Consider the following 16,948-nt stretch of genomic DNA (forward strand, 5'->3'; position numbering starts at 1 on the left):
CGTCTTCCTCCTGAGTTCTTCACTGGAATTGCTTTAGTTGCCATGGCAACTTTTTTGGAAACTCCGTGGCAGGCAGTGCTTGTGTGTGTCTCCTGTAGAGCTTCACCAGGGATCAATTTAGCATCTTTGCCTATAGCAGCAGTAATAAAACTGGGTTGTCCTGTCCCTCTTACCTCCAGCCAAATATAAGCAGGAGCTAAACTGCACTGGAATAAATCTCATGATTTAGGAACTGTCAGGATTAAACACACTCAGACACAGGGAACGAATGCTTCTGAATTTGGTAAGGATAATAATGATCTTTTGCACAAAACAGCACAAGAATTTAAGCAGTTGTGATGATTGTGTCGCACAATATGGAATGTATTTATCTGGGTGATCTTGTGAGACACAGATTGGCCATTAATTAAGGTTGTACAGATTAGCCATTAAGGCTGGCGTGGGGGTGGAGTCGGGGCGTGGCATCCATATGATACATGCCCCGACTCCACCCCCAGACTGATGTGATGCTGCGTGCCGCACCACACGGTGGGCAGCTTCACGGTGCTTCTCTGGTGCTGCATCTAGATGATGCAGTGCTGAAAAGCCGTGGTGCCAGCGGCTACAGTGTGCTTTCTGCACTGTCGAAAGGCAAGATTGGGGCTGTGGCATGTGGTTGCCACGGCCCTGATCTGGCACTAAAGGGGGCAGCCTGTACAGCCCGATAGTTTTCTAAAAAATACTGTAGTTAAAAAGTCAGGATTTAGATTTTCTGAAATTAGGATTGCCATATTCCACTTCCTCAAATCTGGGCATCTAATTTGCTTAGCATGCACATATACTAATTACCCAAATTACTCTGATTTGTATTCTAATTTTGCAAATTCAACAATTAATTGTTACATTTTTCTTCCACTGTATTTCAGCTTTCATACTATTTTTACAGTTACACTTGATCTGTGAAAAACAGTATAGAATAATGCTTAAAGTCCTGGATTTGGAACAATGAAACTGTATTTGGTCATGGAATTTACCATGTAACTTTGCTCCATTACTCCCTTTCAACAAATTTGCCTTAAAGGCTCTTTGCTTTCCATACTTCATCCCGACTCTGTCCCCAGGCCACTGCTCACTCCATTACCAGCTATTCCACCTGTTACCTAACCTCACACCCTCTCAGTGTGCCCCCTTGCTTCTTACAACTAGACCTGGGGAGACCTATGATTAATCACTAGCTCTCAGCCTAACATATCTCATGGGGCTGATGCAATGATAAAATGAAATGTGTGTGTGTGTGTGGGGGGGAGCCATTTATGCTGCCTTAAGATGTTAGAGAAAAAAGTAGGATGCAGATATAATAAATAAATAAATCACTATGGTTTGGGTAGGTTTTACAGTAAAATGGAAGGAGGGGCATCCTGTCTTTGTTGTTTCGACTGGGGGTGTGTGGCAGTGGAGACAGGATGCTGGGTTCTCCGGGGCGAGATCCTCCCCACATCCTCATCCCCATCCCAAGAAATCTGCAGGAGTGACACTATGCATTACTGCACTGAGGGACATCAGTGCTACCACCAACATGGTGTAGTGGTACCATTTGAGTGTGGAGTATGACTGTGGAAACCAAGTTCAAAACTGGAAAACTCACTGAGTGACCTTAGGAAAGTCACATTCACTCAGCTTCAGAAGGAGGCAAAGGACCCCCCCCCCCCGAACAAATTTTGCAAAGAAGACCCCATGATAAGTTTACCTTAGGGTCACCATAAGTCAGAAATGACTTGAAGGCACACAACAATGTCAGATAGTAAAACACTATTTTGTGGCCCTGGGTAAAAACCTCAAAAACATGTGTAACCTCAGGGAAAAAAATGTATAGTTTTTTACAGAAACTCACAGGTCAAGTAGAGTTCTAGTATGTTTTCCATCCTGATTTGCCTTTGTAAAGTGAGTGCCCATATTATATTCATGTTAATAGCCTTTTTAAAAAATGCTTATGAAATGAAGAAATTAAAAAATGGTCATGTTTTTCTATGTTGTTCATCTATTGTAATGACCAGATCAATAACTGTTCAAGCCTTCTGTACCCAGACAAATATTACCTGCAGATCTGGCCCAGAAGAATGCCATTTCTTCTGTATTTCTTGCTTTGTTGAATTAGAAAAGATGATGCTAAGAGATATAATGAAAGTAGTCCTCTTTGTAACTGGGCTCTTCTGTCTAGTTGGGACTAACTGGATACATGTGGGACAGTAGACATGGAAGCCTCTGAAGACAGAGATACATGTGTGCTCTTATTGCACATTTGAGTACCCATTCTCCTTGGCTACTAGTTCCTGTTTTCTTTCTCTCTCCAAAGTCTTTTTCATTCCTTCAGTTGCTCTTCCCTTTGCTAAAAATTCACCACATTCTTCACAAACTGACATCTTGAAGTCAATGTGCTGCACATAAGTCAGGGTTGGTTCCCATTTAGGTGGCAAATGTAGACCTATACCTCTGCAAATTCAGCCTTATATAATTGAGTGTTCTTCCACATCATACAGTTCCAACTCCCTGGCAAATAGCCATACTGAGGAGAAATCGTTTGGCTCAACTTCTCTTTGATGTTACAGATTTGATGTGTTGTCTGAAGGAATACTGCTGAGACACAAGCTGGGAGCCTACGTGTGTGTATAGCTCTGTATGTACAATTCCACATCCTCCCAGTGCCTGGCAGCTGTCAAGTCTCAGGAGGGGCCACTGCTGCTTCTTACCAGAAGGAAAGGGCGGGGGGATAATTCATACCATAGAGAAGCAGCTGGTCTCAACTCAGTCAGAGGGAAGAAATAAGGGTACACGCTCAGTTTGAGTGTACTTGTCTTTTCCTTCCCCTAGGAGCTTAGAACAGCTGGATCTTCATGATCTGAATCACCTGGGCACTGAGAAGTTTTTGAACAAAGCACATGGGTGATACCTCTTTGTGCCTCATACAAAAAGGTACATACATGCACACACACTTCATTAATAGGTAAGTCATTAACAGGATGCTGGCCACAGATTCACCTCTTTATTCTAGGCTTTGTCCTTAAATTGCTGAAATTCTGCACCCTTGGCATTAAATCTGGATCTTCTTAGTTGAGCATATTCACAGTCTAGATCATCTCTCAGTTAGAAGCAGGGAGGTTCAAACTACATAAATATGTTCCCCTGCATCTAGGGCTCATTTTCTATTCTCTATAAAATTACTAACTCTATCATTTGTATTAATTGCAGAATGTTGTCTCCAAGTATGGCACACAGTTCCGTGGAAACTCGCAACATGATGCCCTGGAGTTCCTCTTATGGCTGCTGGATCGCATGCATGAAGACCTGTGTTCTGTGTCCCTTAATCAAAAAGTCAAGGTGTCTGGAAAGGTCAGTTTTCTGGCAAGATAGACTCTGGTTTTACTCTGAGATCTCTTTAACTTTCTGTGGATGATATAAAATCACAAGCAAGATGTATGCCCAATAGTAGGAATGTGGTTCTTGGGGTGATTGTCACTCAGCAATATATGCCATATTCATTATTGACCAGTGGCTTTTTTACATTGTACAACCATAGCACTATGATTCCAGTTTAACCATCATGGCTGTATTCTGTGGAGTCCTGCGATATATCCTGCTCTACCATTTGAGGTATCTCTGCTAAATGTGGAAACACTTTTCAGAGGAGGATGGGTCTGTCGATTGATGTCATAAAAACTTGGGTTCCTTTCACACTACACAGTTATAGCATTATGATTCCATTTTAACTTACATGGCAGCATCCTGTGGGCACTCCTCACCCCAGCAACAATGCTGGAAGCCCCACCCCCTGCACCAGGTGTCACCAAGGTTATGTATGCCACTGCACTAGAGCAACTTTCTTATGAGGAGAGGTTGCCCCATTTGGAGTTATTTGATCTGGAAGAAAAAGAAGTAACTGAAGCCAGAACATGATAAAAGTATGTAAAATTTTGTATGGTCTTGCAAAAGTGGATAAGGCCTTCAATCCTCATTTTGGGAGAAAGGAAGGATATAAATCAAATAAATGCATAACTAAATATACATAGAGAACAGAGGGGTTTTTTAAAAAAAAAAATTCTCATGCTGGAACTTGAGGTTCTCCAATGGAGCTGAGTGTTGGGAGATTGAAGACAGACAAAAAGTAGTATTTCTTCACATAGAAAATAGTTAAACTGTGGAATTTACTACAGTAAGATGTAGTGATGAAGTTAGATGGCTTTAAAAGGGATGGGCAATTAGGCAAATTCAAGTGTATCAGTGAATACTAGTCACAGTGGCTGTATTCACCTCTTGTGTCAAAAGCCATATGCTTCTGTGTGATTCTTGGGGAATCAAGTCAGGAAGGTGCTGCTGCCCTCACGCTCTGCTTATGAGGCTCCCATAGCCTCCTGGTTGCCACTCTGCAAATGCTGGACTAGTTAATCATTTTGTTTGATCCAGCTGTAGTCTCATAGTCTTGTGGTGCACGGCACACATTCTTTTTTATCCTGATAGTTGCATTTAGTATAGGTAATTATAAAGTGCTTGATAACAACTTAAGACCCAGCTGTGATTTAGAACAGGATCTCATGTGGGCCAAACTTATCATTCCCCATATGGACATGCATATGATATCGGGATTTTAATTTCTTTCTCATGCCATCTGTGGCACGACTATTTACGGTACACCCACCTGTTCCTAAAATCCAAGGTTTCACCTGTTGTTATGAACCTAAGTGTTTCAGTACATTAAAATTAGGACTGAAAGCTTTACTCAGTCACCTAATCAACAAAAGCATTAGACAAGGAGCAGTTTAATCTGTGGGGCTGAAAATTAAGACTGTTTTGATTTTGCTCAAAAGCATTATTTTGTGAGATTTTGATTAGATTTTTTTCTCCTAATGGATCAATATGGCAAGTTATTTCTTTTGGTTCTGCTATATTAGGGGCAGAGTAGATGTGACTTGGGAGATCAGTGATCAGTGATCGAATATGCTGTTATGTTTTGCTTCAGTTGAAAACCTCAAATACCACTGATTATTTTTTCCTGACTGTGATTTGGCTATTTAACTTATACATCTAAATTCTCTTAATAGTTAGCAAGCTTCTCCTTTGCTAGTTCTGCTCTAATTATCCCACAGGTTTACATGTGATATACTAAGGACTGCAGTTAGTAAATTTAGTTTTTCCTCAATACCTCCTCTTAAGGTATGGTATGTGCTTTACTTCTTTTTGCTGCTTATATTTTCCTCAGTGCTTTTAAATAAAATTACATTTTAAAAATGGCATTGATGCCAAATGGGAATTTGTATCTGTGGCCCTCAGATGCAGCTAAAATGCATCTCCCATTATTCTTTCCCATCAGATGTGTGACTAGGTAGAACCAATGTGATGTCGTGGTTTGAGTGTTGGACTATGACTTTGGAGACCACTTTGATCCCCCACTTGGCCATGGAAACCCAGTGGGTGACTTAGGCTTTTAACTTTGGAGGAAGGTCCAAAGTCTTTTAACTTTGGAGGAAGGTAAAGGCAAAACCCCACCTGAATAAATTGTGCCATGAAAATCCATGATAGGACCCTTAGCCTCAGGATGACCATAATTCAGAAACCATTCGAAGGTACACAACAACAACAATGTGACTAGAGTTGATTGGAGTTGAAGTTCTGCAATATCTGGAGGATCACATTGTCCCCATCCCTGGTTTAAACGATTTCCCCAGCAATATACTCCCAGTTTAACCTCTCCCAGATTCTGTTAGTTCTTGTAGTGAACATGCAAGATTGTATTCTTGTCCTTTACCTGTCTGCAGCTAATAGCAGCTTTAGAGAGGTGGGCAGATTTTCAAGTTATTGTGGAGGAAAAGATTTAACACTTCTCTCTCCTGATGCCATTTTAACTTGAATGCCCCCCCCCTTTAAACAACTGAAAAATACCAAACTCTGTCCCTAACACAACCAGTTAGGTCTTAATTGTGGTAAGGAATGAAAACTGAAGTATTGCTGCATTTTTTTTTCTTTTTAACAACATATGGTAGTTTTTTTCAACGTCAATTTTAAAATGATAATCACATTTCCAAATGTGAAATGATATGTAACTCATTAATTAGTTTTTAAATGATTTAATTAATCTGTGGGAAATAATTTAACTGCTAGGTAGCCTTAATTGAATCAGCACACATACAGAAGGTTTACCTGTGAAATCCCCAGGCTTTAGTTTACACTTCATTTTGGTGGACCTGTTGACCAATGTGCCTCTTCGTGGGTTTTAGATATAACACAGGCGGCTTCTGAGGAGAATTGCTGGCAAGAATAAAACACAGAGGACTGTATCAACTTGCCAAAGGAAAATGCTAACAGTCCCATTGTTGCAAAAGCTTGTAGCTGCCCCTTTGGCACTTCCAGATGGTCTTGGCCCACAGTGTTTCAGTTGGGTGGCAGAGTTGGGCCCGGCAGGTGAAGGACAATCTCTTTCTCTTTTCACAGTATGTGAGCACCCATTGGAATACTGCTGTTAATCTATCACTAATTACCCTGCCAGGGAGCTTTCTGGAATGGTGTGGCAGCTGCTTTGCTGCTGGCAAAAATAGTAATTGAAAAAAAGCAAAATGCCCTGATGCAACAGAATGTGCTGCAGTCTCTCTTTCCTTGGGCTCATTCTGACTGGTGATTCATTCCAGTTTACATTTTGCCATGTAAAGTGGCTTCTTAATGCTTCTTGTTGCTTACCTGTCCAAATGCTTTCCTTCCTTTAACCCCCCCCCCCAACCACCATTGAAGAGGTGGCACATTTTAGTATATTGTGACCATTTTGCTTGTGACATGGATTGTGGCATTAAGATGTGGGTATGTCCAAACTGCACAGCTCCCCCAGATGTATTTCTCCTTTTGTTTCTTCCCTAGTGTTGCCTCGTTTTTTGAAATTTTTGGCAGAGTACTACTACAGTAATAAATAGTAATTGTGATATTATAATATTGTTCTCCCACTATGGACAGTGACCTTCAGTGTCTCAGTTCATTCATTCTGGTGTTTTTTTTTAAACCCTCTAGTGACAGTGCAAAAGCAGTGGACTCACATGCTTAAAAAGACCAGTCCCTCCCCACAACCCACAATAGTCAGCCTGAAAACTTAAAGGTGGAAAGTTTCCACCACCCCCCTCCCAGTTTTTCAGGTTTGGCTCAAGTTGAAATTGACTATTGTGTGAGTGGGTGTGATCTTTCTGAGCCTGACAGCTAAGGCTCTGCTGCAGTTTTCTTTTCTTTCTTTTTTTTAGTTTAAAAACATTAAAAGGTGGTATTTATAGGGACAGAGAGAAACAGGAGCATAGAAACTTCTTGAAAGAGAGAGTGTGTGTGTATTAGGGACTGGAATATCTACTTTGATTGTCACAATTCATATCAATTTAATTTAACTTAAAAGTTTAACTTAGACATATTAATTTAAGAACATTGAAAGGAAGTCTTTATAGGAGTAGAGAAAAATAAGAGAATGGAAACTTCTTCGAGATGTGTGTGTATATGTGTCTGTGTGTGCATGTTAGGGATTGGACACATTTTTGATTGTCACACTTCATGTAACAACCAGATGTATCAGTTTAACTTAAAAACATTAAAAGGAAGTTTTTATAGGGGGAGAGGGAAATAAGAGGATGGAAATCTCTTGAAAGTGTGTGTGTGTTTTAGGGATTGGACACATCTACTTTGATTGTCACAATTTATGTAATAACCAGATATATTCATTTAAAAACTTCTCACTGTTCAGAAACAAAATACTTAATGATACTGCAGAAAGGGAGGGGAAACGTGTGTGGTGTCTTGGTGTGAGGGATATCAGGGACTAAATAGGCTGGCACTGGGCAGGTAGGTGATCAGTCACTTGGCTGCAGGAAGATACTGGAGACTCAGCTGCCAGGGATGGAATAAATTGAGCAGCAGCCAGAAAGGAACTGGAGCTATTAGAACATTTCGCTTAAAGGTATTTTCTGCAGCTAAACGCTTGAAGGAAGAGACAAGGCCTGTGAAGCAGGACAGGGTGGCGTCAAAGTTGGGGGGGGGAGGAGGAGGAGGAGGAGGAGGAGGAGGAGGAGGAGGAGGAGGAGGAAATACTCAGAGCCTGAGGCTCTCTTCCACAGCTGGAATGTTCTGCAGATGTTTGGAAGGCTAGCACCAAGCAGTCAGTGCTTTCACAGCTGTCTCTAAAAATCTGCACTTCAATTTTCCATTTCTGAAAATTGAATGGAAGAGACATACTGCCCAGATTGTGTATATATAATTTAACAGAAACCCTCTTTTGCTTTTTCATCTTCTTTTTTTAAAAAACCACTTTAATAGCATTCATAAGTATCTCATTCCAAGGTTTGTGTCCTTCATATAACTTGTAAAACACCCATTTTCTCTAAATTGTTTGAAGGGTGATAGAAATAATGTATGCAAAGTGATTGAACACTTGAAATACATTATATGTTATTGTAATGGATGGTGTGTTACATTACATCTTAGTCCTAGAATATGTCCTGGTAGCTGGTGTCCTCTTACATGATCTCAGCAGTTTAATTCTATTTAAATTCCATCTTTTATTCATATACTCATGGGTTGGTGCAGACATAAGGTGAATATAGAAGACTAGGGGCTCATTCCCACTACAAAATAACCTGGTGTGAAAACCGGGTTATTTTGTGATAAAATCTCTCCGGGGAAGTTTACTTCCCTTTTACTCCCCTTTGTTATTCATACTTGAGTGGGGGAAGAGGAAGAATGGCTGCCACAGAGAGAAAAGGAGGAGGAGGAAGAGGAAAGAAAAGGCAAACACCTTCTGAACAAACCTTGCCAAGAAAACCCCATGACATACTTGAACACACACAACAACAGTAGAGGAGGGATGATGGCGTGGTGGGAAGGATTGGGCCCTGATCTCTCCTCCTCTGCCTCCTCCAGATGGGCTGTCCTTCATGGTGGTGGTGGCGGCGGTGGCGGCCCATCTTCCTCTCCTCCTCCTTGCCCCAAGCCACCCTCAGCTGCCTCAACCGGGGAGCTCGGCCAGAGCACTCCCCAAAGGTGAGGGAGCTCCTAGGCCCTGATCCAGGCCTTTCCATGCCCCTGGCCCTGCCTTGGCCTCAACAGCCTCATTTGGGAAGCCTGGCCAGAGCGCGCCTGGGCCCTTCTCCTCTTCATCCCCTCCGGCTGAGAGATTGTGACTTGCCCAGGGGCACCCAGTGGCTTTCCATGGCTGAGCTGGGAAAGGCAGAGGAAGGAAGAGAAGGCGAAGCCGTGCTCCAAGGACTCTGAGGCTCCCATATTGCTTTGACTCTCTCTCCAAGGAGGAAAGCCTCTCAACTCACACCTTACCAAGGGGAGGAAGGGAGGTTGGATTGCCCTGCTTGTCAGGCTTGGCTGAGCCCAAAGGGAACACTATGGGAGAGGAGCTGTCCAACATGGTGCCCTGTGGCTGTACCTCTGAAAACAGCACCAGAGCACTGGGTCTGGCTGAGAGAAACTAGCAATAGCTGGCACAGCTCCCCAATGTAAATATGAACCATCATTCTCAGTTGTTGAACACAGTTCGGATTCGGGTCTTTTCAAAAGAACCACCCAAAAACTAGTGTCAGGAAAAAGCAGTTCTTTTGCATTTGCCTCACTTCATCATGGTTGAAACCGAGCACAGTAGGATCAGAACTGGTTTCAAGTGGAAACGATGGACATATAACTCAATCAGCAATTTGTTTTAAACCATTGTGGGAATGAGCAACAGGTTATGTTTGGCTGCATATGGGCTACATTGATACTCCCCCTCCCCCTGAATATTAGTGAAGTGCTGATGTCCACTGTACCCCACCCCAGTTTGTATGTGTGTGTGTGGGGGGGGGGAAGAGAGAGAGAGAGAGAGAGACAGACAGACAGACAGAGAGTGCCATTCATATGTTCAAACAGGATTGGAGGTAGGGGATCCAATGGGTGAGTGGGGGGCACATGTAGCCTACAGGACACAGTTTGCACACTCCTGGAGTAAACAAATCAGGCAGGGCTGAAAAATAGGAATTCTTAAAATTAAGAGCCACTGTGCCTCCCACCTTTGGCAATAGAAATAATTCCTTAGGGTGAGAAGGGGGCTCTCCTCTTGCTGGAGGCACTCAGTACATGGGTGGGAGGTGCTGTAGTTCTGGATTTTCTGTCTGTAGCAGAAGAATGAGGGAAAAGATCCCAAAAGCCCCGCTCACAGCTGTCATTTCCTGATGTTTGTGCACTGTATGCTGTTGTCCTTGATAAACCCCTCTGTAGAATTCAGGCATTGAATCTCTTAGCCCAGTATCGTAACTTTGACTGTGGCTGTCTATAATGCTACAGAGGAGAGGAAGTGATGCTTCAAATCAACCATATCTGTTTTTGTTTTAATGTTAATCAGGTGTTTTTTGTCTAGACAGCTTGTCTGTGTTTGTGACAGCTGCCAAAGTATGATTAGCAAATGCCCCTAGGCAAGGGTAAGAAGCCACCAAAAGCAAAGACTTGTTCCTCCTTCTCCCCCAGGCTGGGTGCCTTAGAGCCTGAACCTCATCTAGGTAAGGTTCCTCCTGGATTTCCTTAAGTTTGTCAACAGGCTGAGTGTCCACAATGTCAGCATGGCTGTTGTCAGGCCTTTTTAAAAACAGCAACAGAAATTAATGCACACCAAAGCAGACAAATTAATAATCATAAATACTAGCATTACAGAGCTGAACTTGAAAGTATGCAGTTAGGTATTAGGCCTTTAGGTAGAGATGCTTCTCAACTGCTGTGTGCCAAGCCCAACAGATATAACGATGCATTGTTGATGTTTGCCTTCAAGTCATTTCTGACATATGGCAACTGTAAGGCAAGATTTATTCAGAGACGCTTTGCCATTGCCTTCCCCTGAGGCTGAGAGGATGTGACTTGCCCAAGGTCATCCCATGGGTTTCATGGCTGAGCTGAGAATTGAACCCTGGTTTACAGAGTTATAGTCCAACACTCAAACATACTACACTGGCCTGGCTAGCACATAATGCTAAGCCATATTTTGTATAGCCTAATTGTGGATTGTCTGACTGCCTGGATTCACATGAGACAGCAAACAATGGTCTTTTTTGGGGGGCAATACATCCCAAAACATGATTTGAAATGGTTTTATAACTCTTGGTTTTCTAGTTTGTGATTATGTCTAAACCTAAAATTTTGGCTTATTCCTGATTTATTTTTGTAGCACTCCCAAGCCTCTCACCAACCCACAGAGGTGAGGAGCAACAGCAGTTAGAAAAGGAACTATTCTTAAGGCTAAATTGCTCTTGCTTGCTTTTTCTCCAGACTTTTTACTCCTTCTCATTATTTCTGGTAATGACCTTTCCACACAAACCTCATCCCTGAGCACAAGTCAGAGGTGGAGATGTCAAAGCACGTATGTGCACCAACAGCACAAAGTAACCAATTTCACTCAAGAAAGATTAGGTGCTGTTCAGAAAAACACACACATGCACACAAACACCCTGAAAAATCCCCAACCACACATTGCATTCTGTTTATATCCTTGCCATGTTTTCCCATTGCTTCTTTCATCTTTTCCCCCACCAGTCCCTCTACTGACTACAGAACATATGAGAAAATTACTGGAAAGTTGTTCAGTGTCTTTATTTGGCAGTGCTAAGAGTTACCTGTTTGGAAGAAACCTCTGTAAGAAAGGAATAGTTTCAGAAGAGATCCAGGACATGTCTGGGAAATGAGCCAAAAGCAAGAGGTAGGGCAGCTTTTCCTAACTTGCACCTGTTGTGTTAATCCATTTGGAACTTGTAAATTCCTTTACATCTGGAACAAGGCCCTGTACTTGTATTTTTATGTTCTGCTTTCTCTAGCAATGTCAGACAGGGCACATAGTGTCTCCAGAGGCTGTGAATGAGCTGCAATCTGACATGTTGAGATAAGTGTTTGATTGTGCTTCTTTATCTCATGCTCTGCCTCTGGCTGTGATTTACTCTGGTGGTTCCTTAGGGATGATAGGCTTGTATGATACCTGGGGTGCAGTGTGGCCAGTAATACTGCCACCTCCCCTTCCTTGTTGTTTACCCATTCCCTTAGATAGGCTGGCTTCCTCTGCTGTGGTTGCATATGCTCAGGCACTGGAGTTGCTTCTAGATGTGGGTATACTGTACTATGTTTTCTCTCTGTATATCCTGAGCTTTCACTTTCAAGGGATGCCTATTTCAGGGTCATGCAGTCGTCCCTAACATCAGAGCAATGGCCTTATGTCTCCTCTGTTTTGAGTTATTTTTAATTTCAAGAATGATGTTTAACATGAGACTTTGTAGATATCTGCAGTTGGTTGTTGTTTCATATCTATGAGTAACAGAAACCTGTTGGTTTGTCCATTGTCCATTAATGCAGTCCATTTCATGTATATGTGATATTCCGTTTTTTTAAAAAAGCCAAACCAAAACCCAACATTTTTAATTAACTCATAGTAAAGATACAATATGCAAGTGTGAGACAGCTAAATAGATCAAACCTAACAGCCAAAAGAATGTAATTCTCTGCCAAGCATAGAGAGGGACTGATTGTGTAATGTAAATTCTCAATCCTACCCTCTGTCTTCCATGCTCTCTCTCTCTCTTTTTCTCACGCACACATTTCCTCATCTTTTCTCTGCATGTACTCGCACCTCTCTGTGTCTCACCACCACCCAAGCCTCTCATTGGTCTCTTCTCCATGCTTATACACAAAAATGCACAAACACAATGCTCTACCAAAAGGAAATCACCTGTTTTTGTGTAAGAGACACATGGCTGAGGAGCAGTTGAAGCGAAAATTAATTGGCACTTATCTTGGTTTGAAAACGTGCCTTTTATGAAGGCATGCGGCAGCGAGCATTGAATTCCTCCTGCATAAAGCTCTCCGTTTCCCTAATTGCCACTGGAGATGGCAGCCTTAGGAGAAGAAACTCTTAGAACTCGATTTTAACACCACAAGTAAAAGAAGGTTTTTCTTTGGGCAGGGGAACGAGGAAGCTTGAGGGCAAGTAGCTGTGAGGTCACTTTGAAGGAGCCTGCAAAAGGCAAGTTGTGACAGTAGGATGGCACCCCTTAGCATGCGTTCTGTAGCAGTAATCATTATTTCGGCAAGGAATTAATTGGATCATCTGCAGCAGCACAAAGGTTCTCAGAAGTAATTATGGAATATGTCTGTGTGTAGAAACTAAAGTTCAAACCGATCCAGGAGATGTTTTGCCTGGAATCATACACCTGCATCCATAGGCTTGGAGACCCAGCTGATTAAAGAAAAGGGGGTCATGACAGATCCTCAGGAAGAAGATTCTGAACTTTCCCCAGTTTTAATAACAGTTGGGACAAAGGAAGACACTGAGTGGAAGCAATTTGTTTTTGGTACTCACTCCATTTACCGCACACTCAGGGGACTAAACAGGGGTGAGAGAGAAGCCTGTACTGTACCTGCCTTGCCAGCAGCTTTGCTTTCCCTGGGAGAGTCCCTCACCACTCTCTCTGAATGCTGAAATATTGCAAGCCATATGGTGTGTGTGTGTGTGTGTGTGTGTGTTTCGTGTCTACTTCTGTATATCTCACTTTTTCTGCCCAGACCAGGCCTTCATCATTTGAGAGAACACAGGACTTTGAGCTGCATCCCCAGAAGGTGCCCCTCCCCTTATTCTTGCATTTCCCTTATATAGCCATTTCTGCTCCAGGCAGATGGTAGAACTCATTAGCCCTCATTGATCCTTTCCTTGGCCTGATTGCATTGGCACTTGCATGGCATGGCTCACCAAGGGCTTCCTGCCCAAGCTGCTCATTCAATCTTGAAACAGGAAGAGAAAGAGGGAGAAGGAAGACTACTTTCACAGGCACTTGGATTCTTATATTTCAGAGTGGAAGAACTTTGTCTCTTTGTAGTTGCTCAGCAAGAACTTAGATGTTGGGGAAGCCTTGACTGAAGCCTTGTTGGGGAGGGAGATTCCAAAGCAGAAATTCTCATTATTATTGTTATTATTGCTCATTATTATTTTTATTATCATTATTATTGCTCATTCTTTAGCAATAATATGTTCTTTTGAGGAATATCTAGGCCCGCCAGCCCAACTGTATGGTCACCTTTAACCAAAAGTCACACTGAAGGACCTAGCAATTCCTAGAAAGAACACTCCACTAGGCATTTGTAGCTCCTTCAGTGCAATTATATGGTCAATGTCTGGCAAATATTGACCACAGAGTTGCACTGGCAGACCTAGAGATTCCTAGAGAGGTGTTATCTCAGGTAAAAACAGTGTTTTTGTGATTAACAGTTTTTCCACATTCATGGTGGTCCTGTGCTCCTAACCCCAGCAAATGTGGAGGGATGAATGTATATTGAAAATCAGTAGAAATCAAACATAAATGGGAAAAGTTGCTGTGATCATCATAATCTCCTGCTCTGTATCATAGGCACACTTACACATAGGCACAAACATAGCTTTCTTGTCTTTATGCCTGTGTAGCATACCCATGCCTGTGTTGGTTTTTAACCTACCCCCATGACCTTACTCCCACTTAGTCTTGTGTGCATGTACAGCTAGCACAAAGAATTGGGAGTGTTTGTGTTTGGCTGCAGAGTGCTTAAATTATATCTTGCTGTGTGGTAATTAGCTGCTACAACTAGTCTCATCACACTCAGTGTTAGATGTGGATAGGTTATACTGTAATTTTGAAAGCCGGCTACATTGCATATTGTAAGCTTGGGTTTATGTACTCCTTTTTTGCATGCTTTGCAGTGTGAGTGTTTGGCAAAAAAAAAAAGAAAAAAAAGAAAAGAAAGTCTTACATGTCCCCCCCCAGCATACAGAAGAAGATGGAGGCAGAGATCCACCATGCCTGGGCCCAGGAACAGACAACAGGCCCTCCCTCCATCTCAACAGCCATTGCACTGGGAGGGAGAGAGGAGGGGCAGGCACAGCTCCACCATACCCGGCCCTAGAGGCAAATGAATGTCCCTCCCTCCCTCCCTCTCAACAGCCACTACCGAGGCCGCAGAGGGATAGGAAAAGGAGAAAAAGAGGCAACATAGCTCTACAATGCCTAGGCCCAGAAACTGATGAAAGGCTTTCCCTCCATCCGAAATGCCAATGCCCTGGCCTTGGAGGGAGAGAAGAAGAGGCAGATATAACTCCTGCCTAGGCCCAGAAGCAGATGAAAGGCCCTTCCTACATCCATGCCCTGACCATGAAGGGAGAGAAAAAGAGGCAGTATCTGCTGGACTTAATTCCCTCACTCACTGCCATTCCCCTTTTTGTGTGTATCATGTCTTCTATAGATTTGCAGGGAACTTGCAAATTAATAATTTGAGAGCCTTTGTGACTGAAGACTCTAAATAAAATAAAGAAATAAACTGTACAGTATATGAAACCATAATCTTAATGAAATTGAGCAGCTTAAAATGGAATGATGAAAAGTATCCAACTCTGACAATAACTGTAATTGGGAGAAGGTAGAGTAGAATTTATCCTACTTTAGGGTCTGTTGAAATCAGATAATCTTCACCAATATCCTTTAAAAAAAGAAAAAAAATACATAGGTCTCCAAAGAGCCTAGGTGCTACAGCTAAAGAGGCCCTGTGTGGACCTATTCATAAATGAGCTATTTCACACAGGGCTGGGATATGTAGCACCTATCTTAAAGTTTTGATTAAAAAGATATGAGAAACCTTGAAACCAAACCATACTGGAATTTTAAGATGATAACCTTAAAATGCTTCAGATGCTCTTTAAAACACACTAGCAGTCAGTCAGTGTAGGACAAATAAAACTTAAGTAATGTGCTTCAAATAGCAATTGCTTGGCAGCACTGTGACAATAGCATTTTGCACCAGTTCTATTTTCAAAATTTTTCAAAGGCGGCAGTATGTGGCATTCATTGCAATAGCCTAATCTGAGACAAAGATTATCTCCTTCAAAATTCATGTGTGTTAGGTTCAGGTGAAAATGTGTAGTTTCTTTGAGAAGAAGATCAAGGTACACTATACATTTACTGCAAGAACTGTTTCCAACTCAAAATGATAAACAGTATATATAGACATGAATGCAGAGGAGAACAAAGGAATAGAATGAGAGCCAAAGGGCAAGGGAATAAACGATGCTATAGTGCCAGACTACTAAATCCCTAGGAAAGGGAGTTACCTGGCTAGGCAGACAGAAGAGATGGCCTGATGATGACAGTATATCTTGAATGTACAGAGATGTAATAAAAACATGTTTTGAAGGAAAACACCTTCCACCCTTTTTTGTTTTCTGGAGGCTTCTAACCAGAACAGGCAAGAGTGTGGGCTGCTCTGATGGATATTTGTCTGTCTGCTAAACCTGGGTCATCTGACATATATGAAGTCCATAAAAATGAAAGGTTGGGAATAGATTTATTAATCTGTTGCAGAAAAAAAATAACAAGTCTTGTGACACCTTGTGTGCTAGCAAATTTTGTGTGGCGTAAGTTTTCATGGACTCCAGCTTACTACATCAGATGCTAGTAAAGCCCATAGTCAGTGATGGGACCTGTGCCTTTGCCCCAACATAGAATTAGATTTGACTGCGATAGGTAAGAATCCCATCTGAAAGGGCTTTCAAGCTAGGATTTTGTGGCAATCTGCTAGCAGTTCTGGAGACCAAACTTGATGCCTTGACGTTACAGTTGGAACCCTGGAGCAGTTTCAAAGACAGGGTCCCATTTTATGCCTGGGTTTGAGCAGCTCTTTTGGAGTTCCACCTTTGTATTGCAGTGGATCAAGTTTGACAGCACTGCTGGGCCAAGAGGAGGCCTTTCTGGGCATGAGCCAAGTCCTTTCAGGACTGAGGTGGTTCTGATCCCAGCTGGCATGATGGAGGCTGGAGTTTTAGAGGCAGTAACCTCAAAAGATAACCTGCCACTTAACTGAGGAGTTTATCACACGGGAGGAATTTCTCTTAATTTCGAATGAAAAGAAAGTGGGGCCAGAACGCATTCAT

General features: G+C 42.3%; 1 protein-coding gene across 1 annotated transcript in view; it reads left to right on the forward strand.

Annotated features, from left to right (window-relative positions):
- Window positions 1-3,347: 3,347 nt before the first annotated feature.
- Window positions 3,348-16,948, forward strand: part of USP43 (ubiquitin specific peptidase 43) — a gene marked incomplete at its 5' end in the record, with an annotated part of 151,409 nt that continues 137,808 nt past the window's right edge. Inside the window, one exon of the mRNA XM_042447544.1 lies at window positions 3,348-3,366. Coding sequence (XP_042303478.1) covers window positions 3,348-3,366 — 19 coding nt within the window. The remainder of the gene's footprint in view (window positions 3,367-16,948) is intronic.

The sequence above is a fragment of the Sceloporus undulatus genome, chromosome 2 (genome assembly GCF_019175285.1).
Source record: "Sceloporus undulatus isolate JIND9_A2432 ecotype Alabama chromosome 2, SceUnd_v1.1, whole genome shotgun sequence".
NCBI classification, from domain to species: Eukaryota; Metazoa; Chordata; class Lepidosauria; order Squamata; family Phrynosomatidae; genus Sceloporus; species Sceloporus undulatus.